Here is a 16,137-nt window from a genome sequence, read left to right on the forward strand (position 1 = left end):
AGAGAGCTTACGTCACAGCCAACAGTTTACAGCAATTACCGTATTGACGCTACTTGTTTACAAAGCGTGGAAACTTGAGCAGCCGCGCGAGGACAATTTTAGAGTTCAGACTTAAAATCATTATTTTTATGTGACTTAACTCTTAAGCAGTGTTGACAATGAGGGCCTGAACAAACCAATTTTTTTTTTTTTTTTTTTTTTTTGGTAATCTCTATTGATATATTTCCCAGGCTGTGTCTAGCGCGTAAAGCAGAGAACAAATCCACTTTCGTTTCTGGGGAACTTCCGGAAGCGTTTACTGCAGTAGTGCGCCTGCGCAGTTGGTCTCCACCAAATTGCCCGCTTTCCTTCGTCCGGCTAGCAGGGGGCGCTGTGAGGTAATGGCTAGTCTTCTCCTCAGGCCTCTGGAACTTTGCGTAAAACGGTAGGAGGCGAAGCGGGCTGAGGGGCGTTCTATCCTCGACTGCCCTGGTCTCTATGACCCTTTGTCCTCCAGCCTCGCCCGGGCTGTGGGCCTGCGGGCCTGGTTGCTAGGTGGAAGCGGGGTGCGGCGGTGGCCGCGGCGGCTACCCGGGCGTTCAAAAAGCTGCTACGCAGGCGGCAAAAGGTCCTCAGGCGGCGGACTCGCGTCTCCCTGGAAACAGGCCGGGCCGGGTGGCCGAGCGGCTTTTGAGTCGGGGCCGGGTTGCGGGTGGACTGGCGGCCCGGGGCCGGGGAGCCGGGTGCGCTGCAGGCGGACCGCAGAGCGGGGTCCGGGTGTCCCGGGCCGCAGGCGGGTGGCGGGAGCCTCGGCGGGAGTCCAGCCGGGGGTCGCGGGCTGCCAGCCACTCAGCCGGGCTCCTTTTCCTCGCAGCAGACCCCGGGCCGCCGACCGCGACCATGGTCTCCAAGTCCGACCAACTGCTCATCGTCGTGTCCATCCTAGAAGGTGAGTGGCCCAGAACTTGGCGTTTGCGACTGCTACTTCCTGAATTTCAACAGTAGTATGAGACCGAGGCTTTATTAACCTGAAAAACCCTGTCATCTTTGCTTGTGCCGTCCCCAGAGACTTCTTCAAAGTTGTACACAGTGAGGTCTGTTGGCCAGTTGATTTAAAAATCCCCCAAGGGAGTATGAGAGCTCTTAGGGGTAGGTGATATTTAGCGTGACTAGCCGTAGACCCAGAGAATGTTGGAAAAACGATTTCCATCAGAGGCAGCACGTCGATGACGTATATTATGAGCCGAAAGTGTGCCTGGAAAGCACGTTCTGTTCAGCAATCTCCTGGTAGTACCATTGGTGAGAACTTTACTTTGACTCGAGTACACGTTTCCTGCATTTCCAGAAGTGTTGGCGGTGGCTGTTCCCTTTACAGCTCTTGACGGGGGACGTAGAGGACTACAGTTGTCGAGAGGGTCTGTTACACATGCCTCGAAGTTTGGTTTGTTGAATGAGTGACATTTGTTTATTTGGAGACTCACTGAGTGTCAGGCACTGTGCTGGGAATGGAAGAGTAAAATAGTCCTGGTTCTAAAAGCTAAGGGAGTAGCATGGAGAACAATACATAATTCAAGTAATTCATCGTGATGTGGAAGAGAGAATGACCACCTCTCTGGGGAAAAGCTGGGAAAGGTTTCCCAGAGGAAGTGACATTTATTTGGGTCCTACATAATGATTCGAAATTTGTCAGGCGAAAAAAAAGGAAGGGAGGGCATTCCAGGCAAAGGGAGGAGCCAGTGGTGTGGTTAAGGTATAGAAAAACAAGGCATGTTCTTTGATTGCTTGAATTCAGTGTGGTTGGAGAGGAGGTTGCAGGAAAGTGGAGGGTATAGGAGTTGATAGGTAAATTGAGGATAGGTTTTGAATAACATGACGCGACGAGGTCATCTTGAGTGGTGAGAGGAATGGCTGGGGACCCCTGCCTTGCCGTGGGAGGTATCTTGTGGAGGCCTGGCACCATTTGGGTGGTGAGAGGAAAGAAAACATTACAAACCCAAATTTTGAGTTTTGGAAGAGAAGACTGACCAGAAGCTTTAGTGTTGGGGCAGATTTAACTGTTAGGTTACTGACTGTTTAAAGACATAGGACTGAAATCCCATTGTAATTTGGTGAACATAAGCTTTTGGACTTGGATTGAGGTAACAGAAATGTCAAGCGCTCTCTCCCTTCAAGGTTGTAGGGTTCTGTCTCCTTGGGGAGATCAAATTAATGTGGAGGACATATGTTGGGATGTAATATAAATAAAATAAAAATAAATGTTACGGGCTGTAAATGCAGGTTTTGGAGGTGGGAGAGGATGATGGCTGAAGTGCCTTGAGTGGTAGGTAAGCTTTAGATAAGCGAGGATAGAAGGAAGTCATTCCGGGAGATTGGACAACCCAGGCAACTGTGGGATTGAGCATGGTGGGTGGAACAGTGAAGAGGTCAGCAGGGTGACCAGACCCAAGGAAGGTGAATATTCAGGAATATTGTGGTAAGAAATAAGCTTGTACAGATAGAGTGAATAGGCCTTGGAGGATCTTGAAAGCCAAGGAATTTAGGTTTAATGTTCTAAAAAATAGGGAGCCAGTGTATATTCCTAAGTAGGAAAGAGGTTTTTTGCAAATGTACTTGAGTAGCAGCATGCAGGGAAGAGAACCTGGAGTCAGGAAGGTCACTTAGGGGTTGCTGCAAACATATCTAAAACTGGCCCACGGTCCTCCAAACTGTTCCTCCTCTTGTGTTTGTATTTTCATTCATTGTAACCATGCTGTTGCATCAAGCCAAGACCCTGGGAGTCATCATCTTCCTGCATTCCCTCTCCATCCCCAACTGATAAATGGTCACTGAGTGTTGATTTTATTTTTAAAATAATAGTACGTGCTTCATATAAACTTTTAAATGAATGAGTTTCCATTCTGGGTGTCTTGCTTTGGGGCCGTCATTATCCACCTAATCTACTGTAGTAATTGTCTCAGTAGTCTGTTTCATGAATGTTTTCTTTTCAGAAAACACTTAGTGCCCACCTTACTGTCTGGGGATAACCTTTCTGAAGTGCCAATCTAATTTTCTTAAAATCCTTCGGTGTGCTGAGGGGTAAGGTCTGTACTTAAGAGTGGCGTACATGGTCCTTTATGGTAGACCTGTTGCCTATCTTTTCAGCCTCATCTCCCCTCCTGCCATATGTTCATGTGTTCCCAGTCCTTCAACTATATTGAGCTGCTTGCAATTTCTTGACCACATTTCTAGAAATGCCCTTTATTCAAAATAAAATGATTGGGTTTCTACTATGAGCAAACTTCGGGCTATTTACTGGATTCCAAGGACGAAAATGACAGCGTTTCTGTTCTCAAGGTATTCATTGTCTTTGGGACGAGGCAGGGACCTGTTTGTTCTATTGCTTATCCTCTATTTTCAAGCTTATTGGAGGTTGTAGTTAGGATAGTCTGAAAATACAGGGTTTTTTGACATATGAAATTCATTTGGGAAACTTAGTGATCTTTCAGAGCAGCTGAAAATGAGGTCCAGCAAGAGGCCTCCAATTAGTGCTAATTGGGAGAGCCATGACATGTGTGGTAAGACTCTTAATAGGGAGTTTCAAATGAGAACATCAGGTTGAAACTCACATGTTTGCAATCAAGCTCTTTCTGGCCAGCTTAATTCCTTACTAAGTGGCTTGTAGCAGGGTGAGTAGCAGCAGGGATGTATTTACTTAACAGTGGTTAAAACTCCCCTAACTGAAATCCCGCTCACCGAAATCCCCCTCACCAGACCTGGAAACATGTTGGTTGTAAGATTCTTAGTGCTTATTTCTTAGTTTTTTAGCTTTCTGTTTTCAGTGTTTTAAGTTTGTCTCTTTCCGCTAGACCCTCAATTCCTCAAGAACAAGTACTCTGTTTTACTCTTTGCATCCCATTTTCTGGCGTATACCCGACTTTGAATATGCCTTCAACAAACAGTAAAGGAATGAGGTCAGGCAGTACAAATGGACAGTAATGTGTAGATAGAATATTTTAATATTTCTTGATAATATACAACATTGTCCTTGAAAATAACATGAATGAATAAATGTGTTTATTTTCCTTTGGCTAATTGTAAGGTATTCTTAACTGTGTTAGCAGGAAAATTAAGATGCAGGTAAATTTGTTTTTGCTAATTTATTTCTCAACTCTCCAGATGATTTAACTGTTCTGTATTAAGTACTGGTATCGTAATATCTAAAATTGGTGTAATCACATTTTTAACTCTTTAATTCAAATGTTATTAAGATCATTGCTGCTCACAGTGTGAACCAAGGACACCACCATGGACATCTCCTGGGATCTTGTTAGAAATGCAGACTCTCTGGCCCACCCCAGACCTACTGAACCAGAATCTACATTTTAACAGGGTTCCTGGGTAATTCATTGCACATCAGTGTTAGAGAAGCACTAATTTATTAATTATAGCTTTCAATTTGATAAATGTTTTTTATGAATCATGAATTTGAGTGTATCTGTGAGTATGTGCTAGTGAGGTAGTTTATGGACTATACAAGTCAACCACTGTTAACATGTCAATTTTTAAAACACATGCTAAGTGATCATATTTGATTTTTGTACACTTGTGGTTAACCTGTACAGTCTTTTTTTCTAGGTCGCCATTTCCCCAAACGTCCAAAACATATGCTTGTAGTAGAAGCAAAGTTTGATGGAGAACAGTTGGCTACTGATCCTGTGGACCATACTGACCAGCCAGAATTTGCTACTGAGTTAGCCTGGGAAATTGACAGGAAAGCACTTCATCAGCACAGGTGACTGTTATTTTCAACTTGTTTGGCTCTTTTTCAGTCTGTTATAAATAAATACATATATATATCTAAGTAGATAATAGTAATATTTGTTGAGTGGTTTTTTAATGTGTCAGGAAATTTGTAAGTACTTTGCAACAGTAATTCATTTAAACATCAGACTAACCCTATGAAATAGGTATTATTTCCCCCGTATTACAGATGAGAAAACTGAGGCCTAAGAGGTTAAGTAACTTGCCTTAAGTCAGTCAGCTGGACAGTGGTAGAGCCCAGCAGCCAGTTCAACTCCAGAGCTAAGCTTTTAACCACTACACTTAGCTTAGCTTGCTATTTTTCTTTCTTTTTTTGCTAATGTCTGAGAGAATAAATATTCTAGAAGTGCCATCATGATGCCTATCCACTATTAAATGTGGGTTGGAATTCTCTTTAATTTTTTTTTTTTTTTTTTTTCGGTACACGGGCCTCTCACTGTTGGGGCCTCTCCCGTTGCGGAGCACAGGCTCCGGACGCGCAGGCTCAGCGGCCACGGCTCACGGGCCCAGCTGCTCCGCAGCATGTGGGATCCTCCTGGACCGGGACACGAACCCGTGTCCCCTGCATCAGCAGGCGGACTCTCAACCAGTGTGCCACCAGGGAAGCCCCACTGTAATTTTTATTAATAAATTTATTGTATATTTTACCTGGCTTGCCAAGGATATATAGATATATATGTAGTAATTATATAAGGTATTCTTTCTAATTTTACACTTGATTTTAGACCTTTAAATACTTTATTGGTATATAAAACATATTTAAAGTTATAGCTTCTTATTATTTCATGAACTATTACGACCAGAGCAGGCAAGAACACTAATACTTTTATTTTAAAAAGAATTGAAAATATGTTTCCTCTGGGGAACATAGACTCTCTTTAATATTTGTTCTTTCTTAGTACTAAATGAAATAAAAGTACCAAGTTTAAAAAATGAAAGCAAGGAGAAATTTAATTTCTTCTGTTGTTAGATTAGTCCATGGATTTATTAGAAAGGGTATCAAATTCCTAGAGGATATTAGAATTTTGTATATCATCTCAGTGACTTCTGGAATATCTGCTCAGACAGAGACTTGATATATTAGTGCCTGCCTTGGTGGTTGTGTATCTAATTGTGTTAGTGCAGAGTGGTACCACTCTGTATTTTGTAGACTGAGAAAATAACACAGATAAATTAAATATAGAGATGATGATCTTGTGCCAAGTGCAGGTTTCATAGTCATTCCATTAGATGACAGTGATGGCAAAATCCAATCAGCTTACTATATGAGTGAGCCAGTGTAGGGGTTCCAGACTCAAAAGAAGCCATGTTATGCCAGTGAAGGTCATGCTTTTATGACCTTATCATGTAGTACATTGAATTGTTGTTAACTTAATTTTAATAATTTGTGATATTATGACATTTGATTCTTAAGTTTGTTTCATTTTTTTAGCAACAAAAAGAGCTATAAGCATATACGCGTGTGTATTTGAAGCTTTATGTGTGTGTGACAGTCTAAGAAAATTTAAAATCAATCTTGAAAATTCATGGTAATTTTTGACTTTAAAAGAGTTTTGTATGTTACAGAAGCTTGAGAAACATTGATCTAGATGTTAGCTTCTTCGATGAGAGAGACTAAAATTTTTGACATGTTTTGTATATTGCTTTAGTTGGTGTATAGATAAGTAGACATAATAGTTATGCCAGTTGAAGAGTTTTTCAGAAAGTATAGAATAGATATAGGTTATCCAACAAAATTATAATTGTCTTGATAGTAGTAGGCTGCTTTTTCAAAGCTAATAGAAAGTTCAGTATTAAGCAAAAGCGATTTTATTTATCACATAAATTGTTATGTTGCAGGCTACAGCGTACTCCTATCAAACTCCATTGTTTTGCCTTGGATCCTTTATCTTCAGCCAGGGAAACTATAGGTTACATTGTTCTAGACCTAAGAACTGCTCAAGAAACAAAGCAGGTACTGACCTTTTGATGTTTTGTTACTGATTATGTAAACAGTTGGTTATATTGAGTAGATAACAGATTGATGGAAAGGGCATGGAATATTGGACCTAATAAATAATGGGCTTGAGGCAATATGGTAGTTCTTAGTTCTTATGATGAATTTGATTTAGAAAATCCTGACCTTGTGGTTATTCTTTTGGCCTAGAACCATCTCTCTCAAAGAAACTTCTCTCTGAGTTCAAATCTGTGTTCAAGTTGCTATTACCTTTAACACGTTCAGCTCCTGCACTTCACCTTCAAAGGTGTGCCTCTTTTAGAGTTCCTTGCTTCAGTGGATGGTCACCACCCTCCTACCAGTTAGGCGAGCTAGAAATATAGAAGTCTTCCTTGACACGTCCCTTTCCTGGCCTCCTTGGCAACCCTTTGCAGTTGGTTTTCCTTCCTGATCCATCTGCTATTCTGCATTTTCACGCTGCTGTCTCAACTTAAGCCACTATCTGTGCTTCTTACCTTGGCTGTCTTAATAGTAGCCTTCTAACTGGTTTCCCTGCTTCCCGCTCCTTGCATTCCTTATGTAGTGGTTAGAGGAAGGGAATTTCTTGAAAGACACTTGTTATGTAAATAGTACTCCCACCACAGGAAGGAAGAACAACTCAGGGTCTTGATTCCTGTGCTTTTTGTTATTGAAAATGCTTCTTATGTCTTTGAAAATATCTTAGAACCTTCTTTGTGTGTTATTGACTTTAGAAATTCTCACTTTCAGTTTTTCCTAATGACTTGTTTTTGGTCCAACTTTCTTAAGAAAATAAAGTAAAAAAAAAATTCTTTTAAAGTCCTCAGTTGATTTGAATCTTAAATTAGGATTCTGTGAAGAAAAATTTACCTGTTACTAACATTTTTGGTACTGACAGCAATGGTAGAGGCATACCTTGTTTTATTGCAGTTCACTTTATTGTGCTTCACAGATACTTTTTTTTTTTTTTTAAACCAGTTGAAGGTTTGTGGCAACCCTATGTCAAGCAAATCTGTTGGGGCTGTTTTCCAGCAGCATTTGCTCACATTTTGGTAATTCTTGTAATGTTTCAAACATTTTCATTATTATATTTGTTACAGTGATCTGTGATCAGTGATCTCTGATGTTACTATTGTAAAAAGATTATGACTCACTGAAGGCTCAGATGATGGTTAGCATTTTTAGCGATAAAGTACTTTTTAAATAAGGTATGTACATTGTTTTTTTAGGCATAATGCTACTGCACACTTAATAGACTACAGGATAGTGTAAACATAACTTTTGTATGCACCAGGAAACCAAAACATTTGTGACTCACTTTATTGCAATAGTCACTTTATTGTGGTGGTCTGGAACTGAACTTACAATATCTCCAAGGGTGTGTGTGTATTTGCAAATGAGCCAGTCAACCTGGCCCAAATTTGGAATTATTCAAAAGAAACTGAACTGCTTTAAAAGAGGACTTGTTTCTCCTCCATCCTTAGGTACTCATCACCTCTCTGCCCCCAAGTCCTGAAAAAGGTTTTCCTTCTTTAAGCTTAGACCCTGAATACTTCTGCAGTTGCTTTGGTTAAAGAGAAGGTAAATCCTTTCAGGAGGAGGATATCTGAGCTGAGATCATGCCTCTAAATGCTTTTGGTGTTCCTTTTCCCCTTGTCTAGTCCTTTAGGGCAGTCTGTCATCGTATTGGTGAAGAAAGTTAAGGAGAAATTTTTTTTTTTTTTGTGGTACGCGGGCCTCTCACTGTTGTGGCCTCTCCCGTTGCGGATCACAGCTCCGGACGCGCAGGCTTAGCGGCCATGGCTCACGGGCCCAGCCACTCCGCGGCATGTGGGATCTTCCTGGACCGGGGCATGAACCCATGTCCCCTGCATCAGCAGGTGGACTCTCAACCACTGCGCCACCAGGGAAGCCCCCGAGAAATTTTTAAAAATTATGTTAGTTTTGGGGAAACCAAATATTGTCTTGTTTAATGTCTTCTGTTTGCCAGCAGAAGAAATATTTGAAGTTGGATAGTAGAATATTTGAATTTCAAGATAAATTGATTCTCTATAAATAAACACAAACAGAAGAGCCTAGATTTATTTTTCTGAGTTAATAACAGAAATATATCATAAATCCTGTGAACAGCTAAAAATATTTTTTTCCAGGCTTATACTTAAAATTAGAAAATATCTGTCATAAGAAATATAGCAACAAACTGAGTTTTTGCCTTTAAAAAAGTTGGTTGTGGATTTTTTTTAAATACCTGTGGGCTAGTTCACTCTGTTTTACTTACAAACATAATTTGAATATAAAGCTGCAGTTTTTGGTTTTGATCACTATAAGCACCAGTTCCTATGCCTCTATATTACAGTGGTCAGAGTAAGAATGCTGTTTACACGTATTGAAATGGTGCCCCTTCACTAATGATACACGTGGTCTTGGGCCATGAGATTTTGATTTTGGTATTAGAATTCTTGAGGTTACCTTGCGGTTTGGGGGAGGAGGTGGCTATTCAGGTAATTTAGGATACCTCATTCTGTGAGAAACCCTTTCTATTTCAGTTTCAGTCAAATACATGGTTCATAACCCAGAACTCTACCATTAGACCTTACTTAAGTATTTTGTTAGTATTTTTATTAACACTAAGCTTTTCATTTTCTGATTTGATATAAACAGAACAAAGCAGAAATGTGGCAGGCAGAAAACGTATAACAGAAAAAGTGAAAAATTAGGGGTTAGGAAATGGAAAATTGATAGTCTTTGTTGTTGTTGTTATAAGGGATGAAGTGAGATTAAGGATATGAGTGAAGATAGAAAGAAATACACATACTGGGTTTCCTCCTCTTTAATATATTATTACCTGTTGAAGCATAGGAGTAGAAACAAGGAAGGCAATCTAAACTTATACTTAATTTTTTCACGAGGAAATTCAGTTAGCTTCCTAAGCAGGATTAATTTCTTTTGAGGAAAATGTGGGGAAAGAAAATACTTTAAAGGAGGAGAAAGTACTGAGAAACTACAGGAAATATATTTAGAAGCTTATAAAACATTTCCCACTACTGTATATTTCCTATTAACTATTAAGGAGTATTGCTTTTGTTTTGTTTTGTTGTTACTCTCTAGGCACCAAAATGGTACCAGTTGCTGAGTAATAAATACACCAAGTTCAAGTCTGAGATACAGATAAGCATTGCTTTGGAAACAGATACAAAGGCACCAGTGGATAGTTTTAAAGCAAAGGGAGCCCCTCCTCGAGATGGAAAAGGTTTGTACATCATCTCTAAGGTTATTCTCTGAGAAGTTATATCTGTGCACTAGAACTTGAGGAAGGGAGGGGAGGAGGTATTATAGGAAGATAAATGCAGGAGTGTAAACTGGTCTTACTCTAGAGGAGCAGACAAACGTTGGGACATTGTTACACATGAATGCTTGTTGCTCTTATCTCTTGTTTACAAAAATTAGAGATAGGAAAGATTGTCTTTTCTTTATTTGATATGTATAACAGAACAAAGCAGAATTTTATATTGTTTATAAAAATTGCTATTTAGGAACATTTTCTTCCTAGGATGAGTGCAGGATAGCCAAAAATGCGTATGCTGGTCTCTGTTAACTCAGCTTTAGTTTAAGAAAACCTTCATTTTTTTTTTTCCCCTTTATTTTTTAATTAATAAACCTTTTTTTTAGAGCATTTTTAGGTTCACAGCAAAATTGAGTGGGAAGTACTCAGTGTTCCCAGATACCCACATACACACACAGTCCTCCCCACCACTATCAGCATCTCCCACCAGAGCGGTACACTTGTTGAAATCGATGAACCCACATTGACACATAATTATCACCTAGTATCCATAATTAATATTAGGGTTTGTCCTTGGTATTGTACACTGTATAGGTTTTGACAAATGTGTAAGGACACATATCCATGATTGGAGTATCCTACAGAATAGTTTCACTGCCCTGAAGATCCTCTATGTTCTGCTTGTTCATCCCTCCCGCCCCTCTAACCCTTGGCAACTACTGATCTTCTTACTATCTCCGTAGTTTTGCTTTTTTCAGAATGTTGTATTGTTGGAATCGTGTAGCATGGAGCCTTTTCAGATTGGATTTTTTCACTTAGTAATATGCATTTAAGTTTCTTCTGTGTCTTTTTGTGGCATGATAGGTCATTTCTTTTTAGAGCTGAATAGTATTCCATTGTTTGGATGTACCACTGTTTATTTAAACACTCAGCTACTGAAGGATATCTTGGTTGCTTCCAAGTTGGGGCAGTTAGGAATAAAGCTGTTACAGACATCTCTGCAGGCTTTTGAGCAGACCTAAGTTTTCAGTTCATTTGGGTAAATACCAAGGAGCGTGATTACTGGATCCTATGGTAAAAGCATGCCTAGTTTTATAAGAAACTGCCAAACTGTAAGAGTATATGGTAAGAATATATTTAATTTTGTAAAAAACCAACAAACTGTCTTCCAAAGTGACTACCATTTTGCATTCCCACCAGCAGTGAATAAGAGTTCTTGTTCCTCCATATCCTTGTCAGCATTTGGTGTTGTCACTGTTTTTGATTTTGTTCATTCTGACAGATGTGTAGTGGTGTCTCATTGTTTTAATTTGCGATTCTCTAGTAATAAATGATGTTAACATCTTTTCATGTGCTTACTTGCCATCAGTATATCTTCTTAAGTGAGGTGTCTGTTCAGGTCTTTTGCCCATTTTTTAATTGGTTGTGTGTTTTGTTGCATTTTAAGAGTTCTTTTTATATTTTGGATAATAGTCCTTTATCAAATGTCTCTTTTGCAAATACTTTTTCCAGTCTGTGACTTGTCTTCTCATTCTTTTGACATTGTTTTTAGTAGAGCAGAAGTTTTTAAATTTTCATGAAATCCACCTCATCAGTTCTTTCATGCATTGTACCTACAGTGTTACATCTAAAAGGTCATTATCATACCCAAGGTCATCCAGGTTTTTCCTGTATTGTCTTTTTAGGATTTAATAAAGTTTTGTGCTTTACACTTTAGTCTATGATCCGTTTTTTTTGTTTTGTTTTGTTTTTTGCGGTACGTGGGCCTCTCACTGTTGTGGCCTCTCCCGTTGCGGAGCACAGGCTCCGGACGCGCAGGCTCAGCGGCCATGGCTCACGGGCCCAGCCGCTCCGCGGCATGTGGGATCTTCCCAGACCAGGGCACGAACCCATGTCCCCTGCATCGGCAGGCAGACTCTCAACCACTGCGCCACCAGGGAAGCCCTATGCTCCATTTTGAGTTCATTTTTGTGAAGGTTTTAAGGTCTGTGTCTGTATTCATTTTTTTTAACATGTAGATGTCCAGTTGTTCCAGCACCACTTTTTGAAAGAGTATCTTTGCTCCATTGTACTTCCTTTGCTATTTTGTCAAAGATCAGTTGACTGTATTTATGTTGGTCTATTTCTAGTCTTTCTATTCTATTTCACTGATCTTTGTGTCTGTTTCACCAGTACCACACTGTCTTGATTATTGTAGCTTTATATTAAGTCTTGAGGTTGAGTATTCCAACTCTGTTGTTCTTCAGTGTTGAGTTGCCTGTTCTGGGTCTTTTGCTTCTCCATGTAAACTTCGGAAGCGTTTTGTCCATGTCCACGAAATAATTTTCTGGGATTTTAATTGGGATTGCGTTGATTGTATAGATCAAGTTGGGAAGGACTGACATCCTGACAGTATTGAATTGTCCTATTAGCATAGAATATCTCTCCATTTATTTATTGTTCTTCTTTGACTTTATTTATCGCAGTTTTATAGTTTACCTCATATAGATCTTCTGCATGCTTTGTTAGATTTATTCCTAAGTATTTAATAGTTTTGGGTGCTAATATAAATGGTATTTTATTTTATTTTTTGATGGTACATTTTAAAGATATTTTTATTTTATATTGGAGTATATTTCATTTACAATGTTATGTTACTTTCAGGTGTAGAGCAAAGTGATTCAGTTATACATATACGTATATCTGTTCTTTTTCGAATTCTTTTCCCATTTAGGTTATTACAGAATATTGAGTAGAGTTCCCTGTGCTATACAGTAGGTCCTTGTTGGTTATCTATTTTAAATATAGTAGTGTGTATATGTCAGTCCCAAACTCCCAATTTATCCCTCCTCCCCACCTTTCCCCTTTGGTAACCATGAGTCTCTTCTCTAAGTTTGTAAGTCTCTGTTCTGTAAATAAATTTATTTGTATCATATTTTTTAAATTTCTACATATAAGTGGTATCATATTAGTCTTTCTCTGTCTGACTTCACTTAGTATGATAATCTCCATCCATATTGCTGCAAGTGGCATTATTTCATTCTTTTTAATGAGTAATATTCCATTGTATACATGTACCACATCTTTTTTATCCATTCATCTGTGGATGGACATTTAGGTTGCTTCCATGTCCTGGCTATTGTAAATAGTGCTGCAGTGAACATTGGGGTACATGTGTCTTTTCAAGTTATGGTTTTCTCCAGATATATGCCCAGGAGTGGGATTGCTGGATCATATGGTTGCTCTGTTTTTACTCCATTGGTTTATTTTTGGTTTTATTTCCATTACTCTAGGAGATGGATTGAAAAAGATATTCCTGCAATTTATGTCAAAGAGTGTTTTTCCTATGATTTCCTCTAACAGATTTATAGTATCCGGTCTTACATTTAGGTCTTTACTCCATTTTGAGTTTATTTTTGTGTATGGTGTTAGAGAATGTTCTAATTTCATTCTTTTACATGTAGCTGTCCAGTTTTCCCAGCACCACTTATTGAAGAGGCTGTCTTTTCTCCATTATGTATTCTTGTCTCTTTTGTCGAAGATTAATTGACCATGGGTGCATGGGTTTATCTCTGGGCTTTCTATCCTGTTCCATTGATCTATCTTTCTGTTTTTGTGCCAGTACCATACTGTTTTGATTACTGTAGCTTTGTAGTATAGTCTGAAGTTGGGGAGCCTGATTCCTCCAGCTCTGTTTTTCTTTCTTAGGATTGCTTTGGCTCTTCGGGATCTTTTGTTTCTCCGTACAAATTTTAAAATTTTTTGTTGTAGATCTACAAAAAATGCCATTGATATTTTTGTGTATGGTGTTAGAGAATGTTCTAATTTCATTCTTTTACATGTAGCTGTCCAGTTTTCCCAGCACCACTTATTGAAGAGGCTGTCTTTTCTCCATTATGTATTCTTGCCTCTTTTGTCGAAGATTAATTGACCATGGGTGCGTGGGTTTATCTCTGGGCTTTCTATCCTGTTCCATTGATCTATCTTTCTGTTTTTGTGCCAGTACCATACTGTTTTGATTACTGTAGCTTTGTAGTATAGTCTGAAGTTGGGGAGCCTGATTCCTCCAGCTCTGTTTTTCTTTCTTAGGATTGCTTTGGCTCTTCGGGATCTTTTGTTTCTCCGTACAAATTTTAAAATTTTTTGTTGTAGATCTACAAAAAATGCCATTGGTAATTTGATAGGTATTGCATTAAATCTGTAGATTGCCTTGGGTAGTATAGTCATTTTGACAATATTGATTCTTCCAATTCAAGAATATGGTATATCTTTCCATCTGTGTGTGACATCTTTGATTTGTTTCATTAGCATCTTACAGTTTTCAGAGTACAGATCTTTGTCTTCTTAGGTAGGTTTATTCCTAGGTATTTTATTCTTTTTGATGTGATGGTAAATGGGATTGTTTCCTCAATTTCTCTTTCTGATCTTTCATTGGTAGTGTATAGAAATGCAAGAGATTTCTGTATATTAATCTTGTATCCTGCAACTTTACCTAATTCATCGTTGAGCTCTAGTAGTTTTCTGGTAGCATCTTTAGGATGTTTTATGTATAGTATCATGTCATCTGCAAACAGTGACAGTTTTACTTCTTCTCTTCCAATTTGGATTCCTTTTATTTCTTTTTCTTCTCTGATTGCCATGGCTAAGACTTCCAAAACTATGTTCAATAAAAGTGGTGAGATGGAATGCTTTCAGCTGTTCCTGATTGTGAATGGTTAGCTGTGGGTTTGTCATATATGGCCCTTATTATGTTGAGGTAAGTTCCTTCTGTGCCCACTTTCTGGAGAGTTTTTAATCATAAATGGGTATTGAATTTTGTGAACAGCTTTTTCTGCATCTCTTGAGATGATCATATGGTTTTTATTCTTTAGTTTGTTAATTGGTGTATCACACTGATTGATTTGCAGATATTGAAGAATCCTTGCATCCCTGGGGTAAATCCCACTTGATCGTGGTGTATGATCCTTTTAATATATTGTTGGATTTGGTTTGCCAGTTTTTTGTTGAGAATTTTTGCATCTATGTTCATCAGTGATATTGGCCTTTGTTCCTCCATGGGTTTATCCTGCCTGGGACTCTCAGCGCTTCGTGGATTTGAGTGTTTCCTTTCCCATGTTAGGGAAGTTTTCACCTATGATCTCTTCAGATGTTTTCTTGGACCCTTTCTCTCTCTCTTCTCCTTCTGAGACCCCATGTAATGAGAATGTTGTTGCCTTTAATGTTGTTCCGTGGGTCTCTTAGAACGTCCTCATATCTTTCCATTTTTTTTCCTTTATTCTGTTCCACAGCAATATATCCACATCTGTCTTCCAACTCACTTATCCACTCTTCGTTTAGTTTGCTATTGATTCCTTCTAGTGGATTTTTTGTTTCAGTTCTTGTATCGTTCATCTCTGTTTGCTTGTTCTTTAGATCTTCTAGCTCTTTATTAAACATTTCTTGTATCTTTTCAGTCTCTGCCGTCATTCTTTTTTGAGATCTTGGATCATCTTTACTATCATTACTCTGAATTCTTCTTCATGTAGATTGCAATTCTTCTGCCTCGTTTAGTTTGCTATTGATTCCTTCTAGTGGATTTTTTGTTTCAGTTCTTGTATCGTTCATCTCTGTTTGCTTGTTCTTTAGATCTTCTAGCTCTTTATTAAACATTTCTTGTATCTTTTCAGTCTCTGCCGTCATTCTTTTTTGAGATCTTGGATCATCTTTACTATCATTACTCTGAATTCTTCTTCATGTAGATTGCATATCTCCACTTCACTTAGTAGTTCTTCTGGGGTTTTATCTTGTTCCTTCGTCTGGGACATACTCCTCTGTCATCTCATTTTGTCTAACTTTCTGTGATTGAGGTTTCTGTTCCACAGACTGCAGGGTTGTAGTTCTTGCTTCTGCTTTCTGCCCACTGGTGGATGAGGCCCAACTAAGAGGCTTGTGCAGGCTTCCTGGTGGGAGTTTCCTGCCCACTTGTGGGTGGCCTGGGTCTTGACCCTCTGGTGGGTAGGGCTGTGTCAAGGGATTTGTTTAGCGGGAAGCTGTGGGCTCAGAAAGACTCAGCCTGTCTCCTGATGGGTGGGGCTGTGTTCCTGCCCTGTTGGTTGTTTGGCCTCAGGTGTCTCAGCACTGGAGCCTACAGGCTGTTGGGTGG

At 39.2% G+C, this 16,137-nt stretch overlaps 1 protein-coding gene across 2 annotated transcripts in view; it reads left to right on the forward strand.

Moving 5' to 3' along the window:
- The first annotated feature begins 503 nt into the window (after window positions 1-503).
- CEP120 (centrosomal protein 120) overlaps window positions 504-16,137 on the forward strand; it is a 79,299-nt gene continuing 63,665 nt past the window's right edge. Inside the window, exons 1-5 of one of the 2 annotated variants that reach the window (XM_024757146.1) lie at window positions 504-607; window positions 857-928; window positions 4,594-4,750; window positions 6,619-6,733; window positions 9,842-9,983. In XM_024757146.1, the coding sequence (XP_024612914.1) occupies window positions 880-928; window positions 4,594-4,750; window positions 6,619-6,733; window positions 9,842-9,983 (463 nt within the window). In that variant the 5' untranslated portion in view covers window positions 504-607; window positions 857-879. Of the gene's footprint in view, window positions 929-4,593; window positions 4,751-6,618; window positions 6,734-9,841; window positions 9,984-16,137 lie in introns of both variants that reach the window. The other variant, XM_024757147.1, reaches the window with a different exon arrangement.

The sequence above is a fragment of the Neophocaena asiaeorientalis genome, unplaced genomic scaffold (genome assembly GCF_003031525.2).
Source record: "Neophocaena asiaeorientalis asiaeorientalis breed wild unplaced genomic scaffold, Neophocaena_asiaeorientalis_V1.1 scaffold149, whole genome shotgun sequence".
In the NCBI taxonomy this organism is placed as follows: Eukaryota; Metazoa; Chordata; class Mammalia; order Artiodactyla; family Phocoenidae; genus Neophocaena; species Neophocaena asiaeorientalis.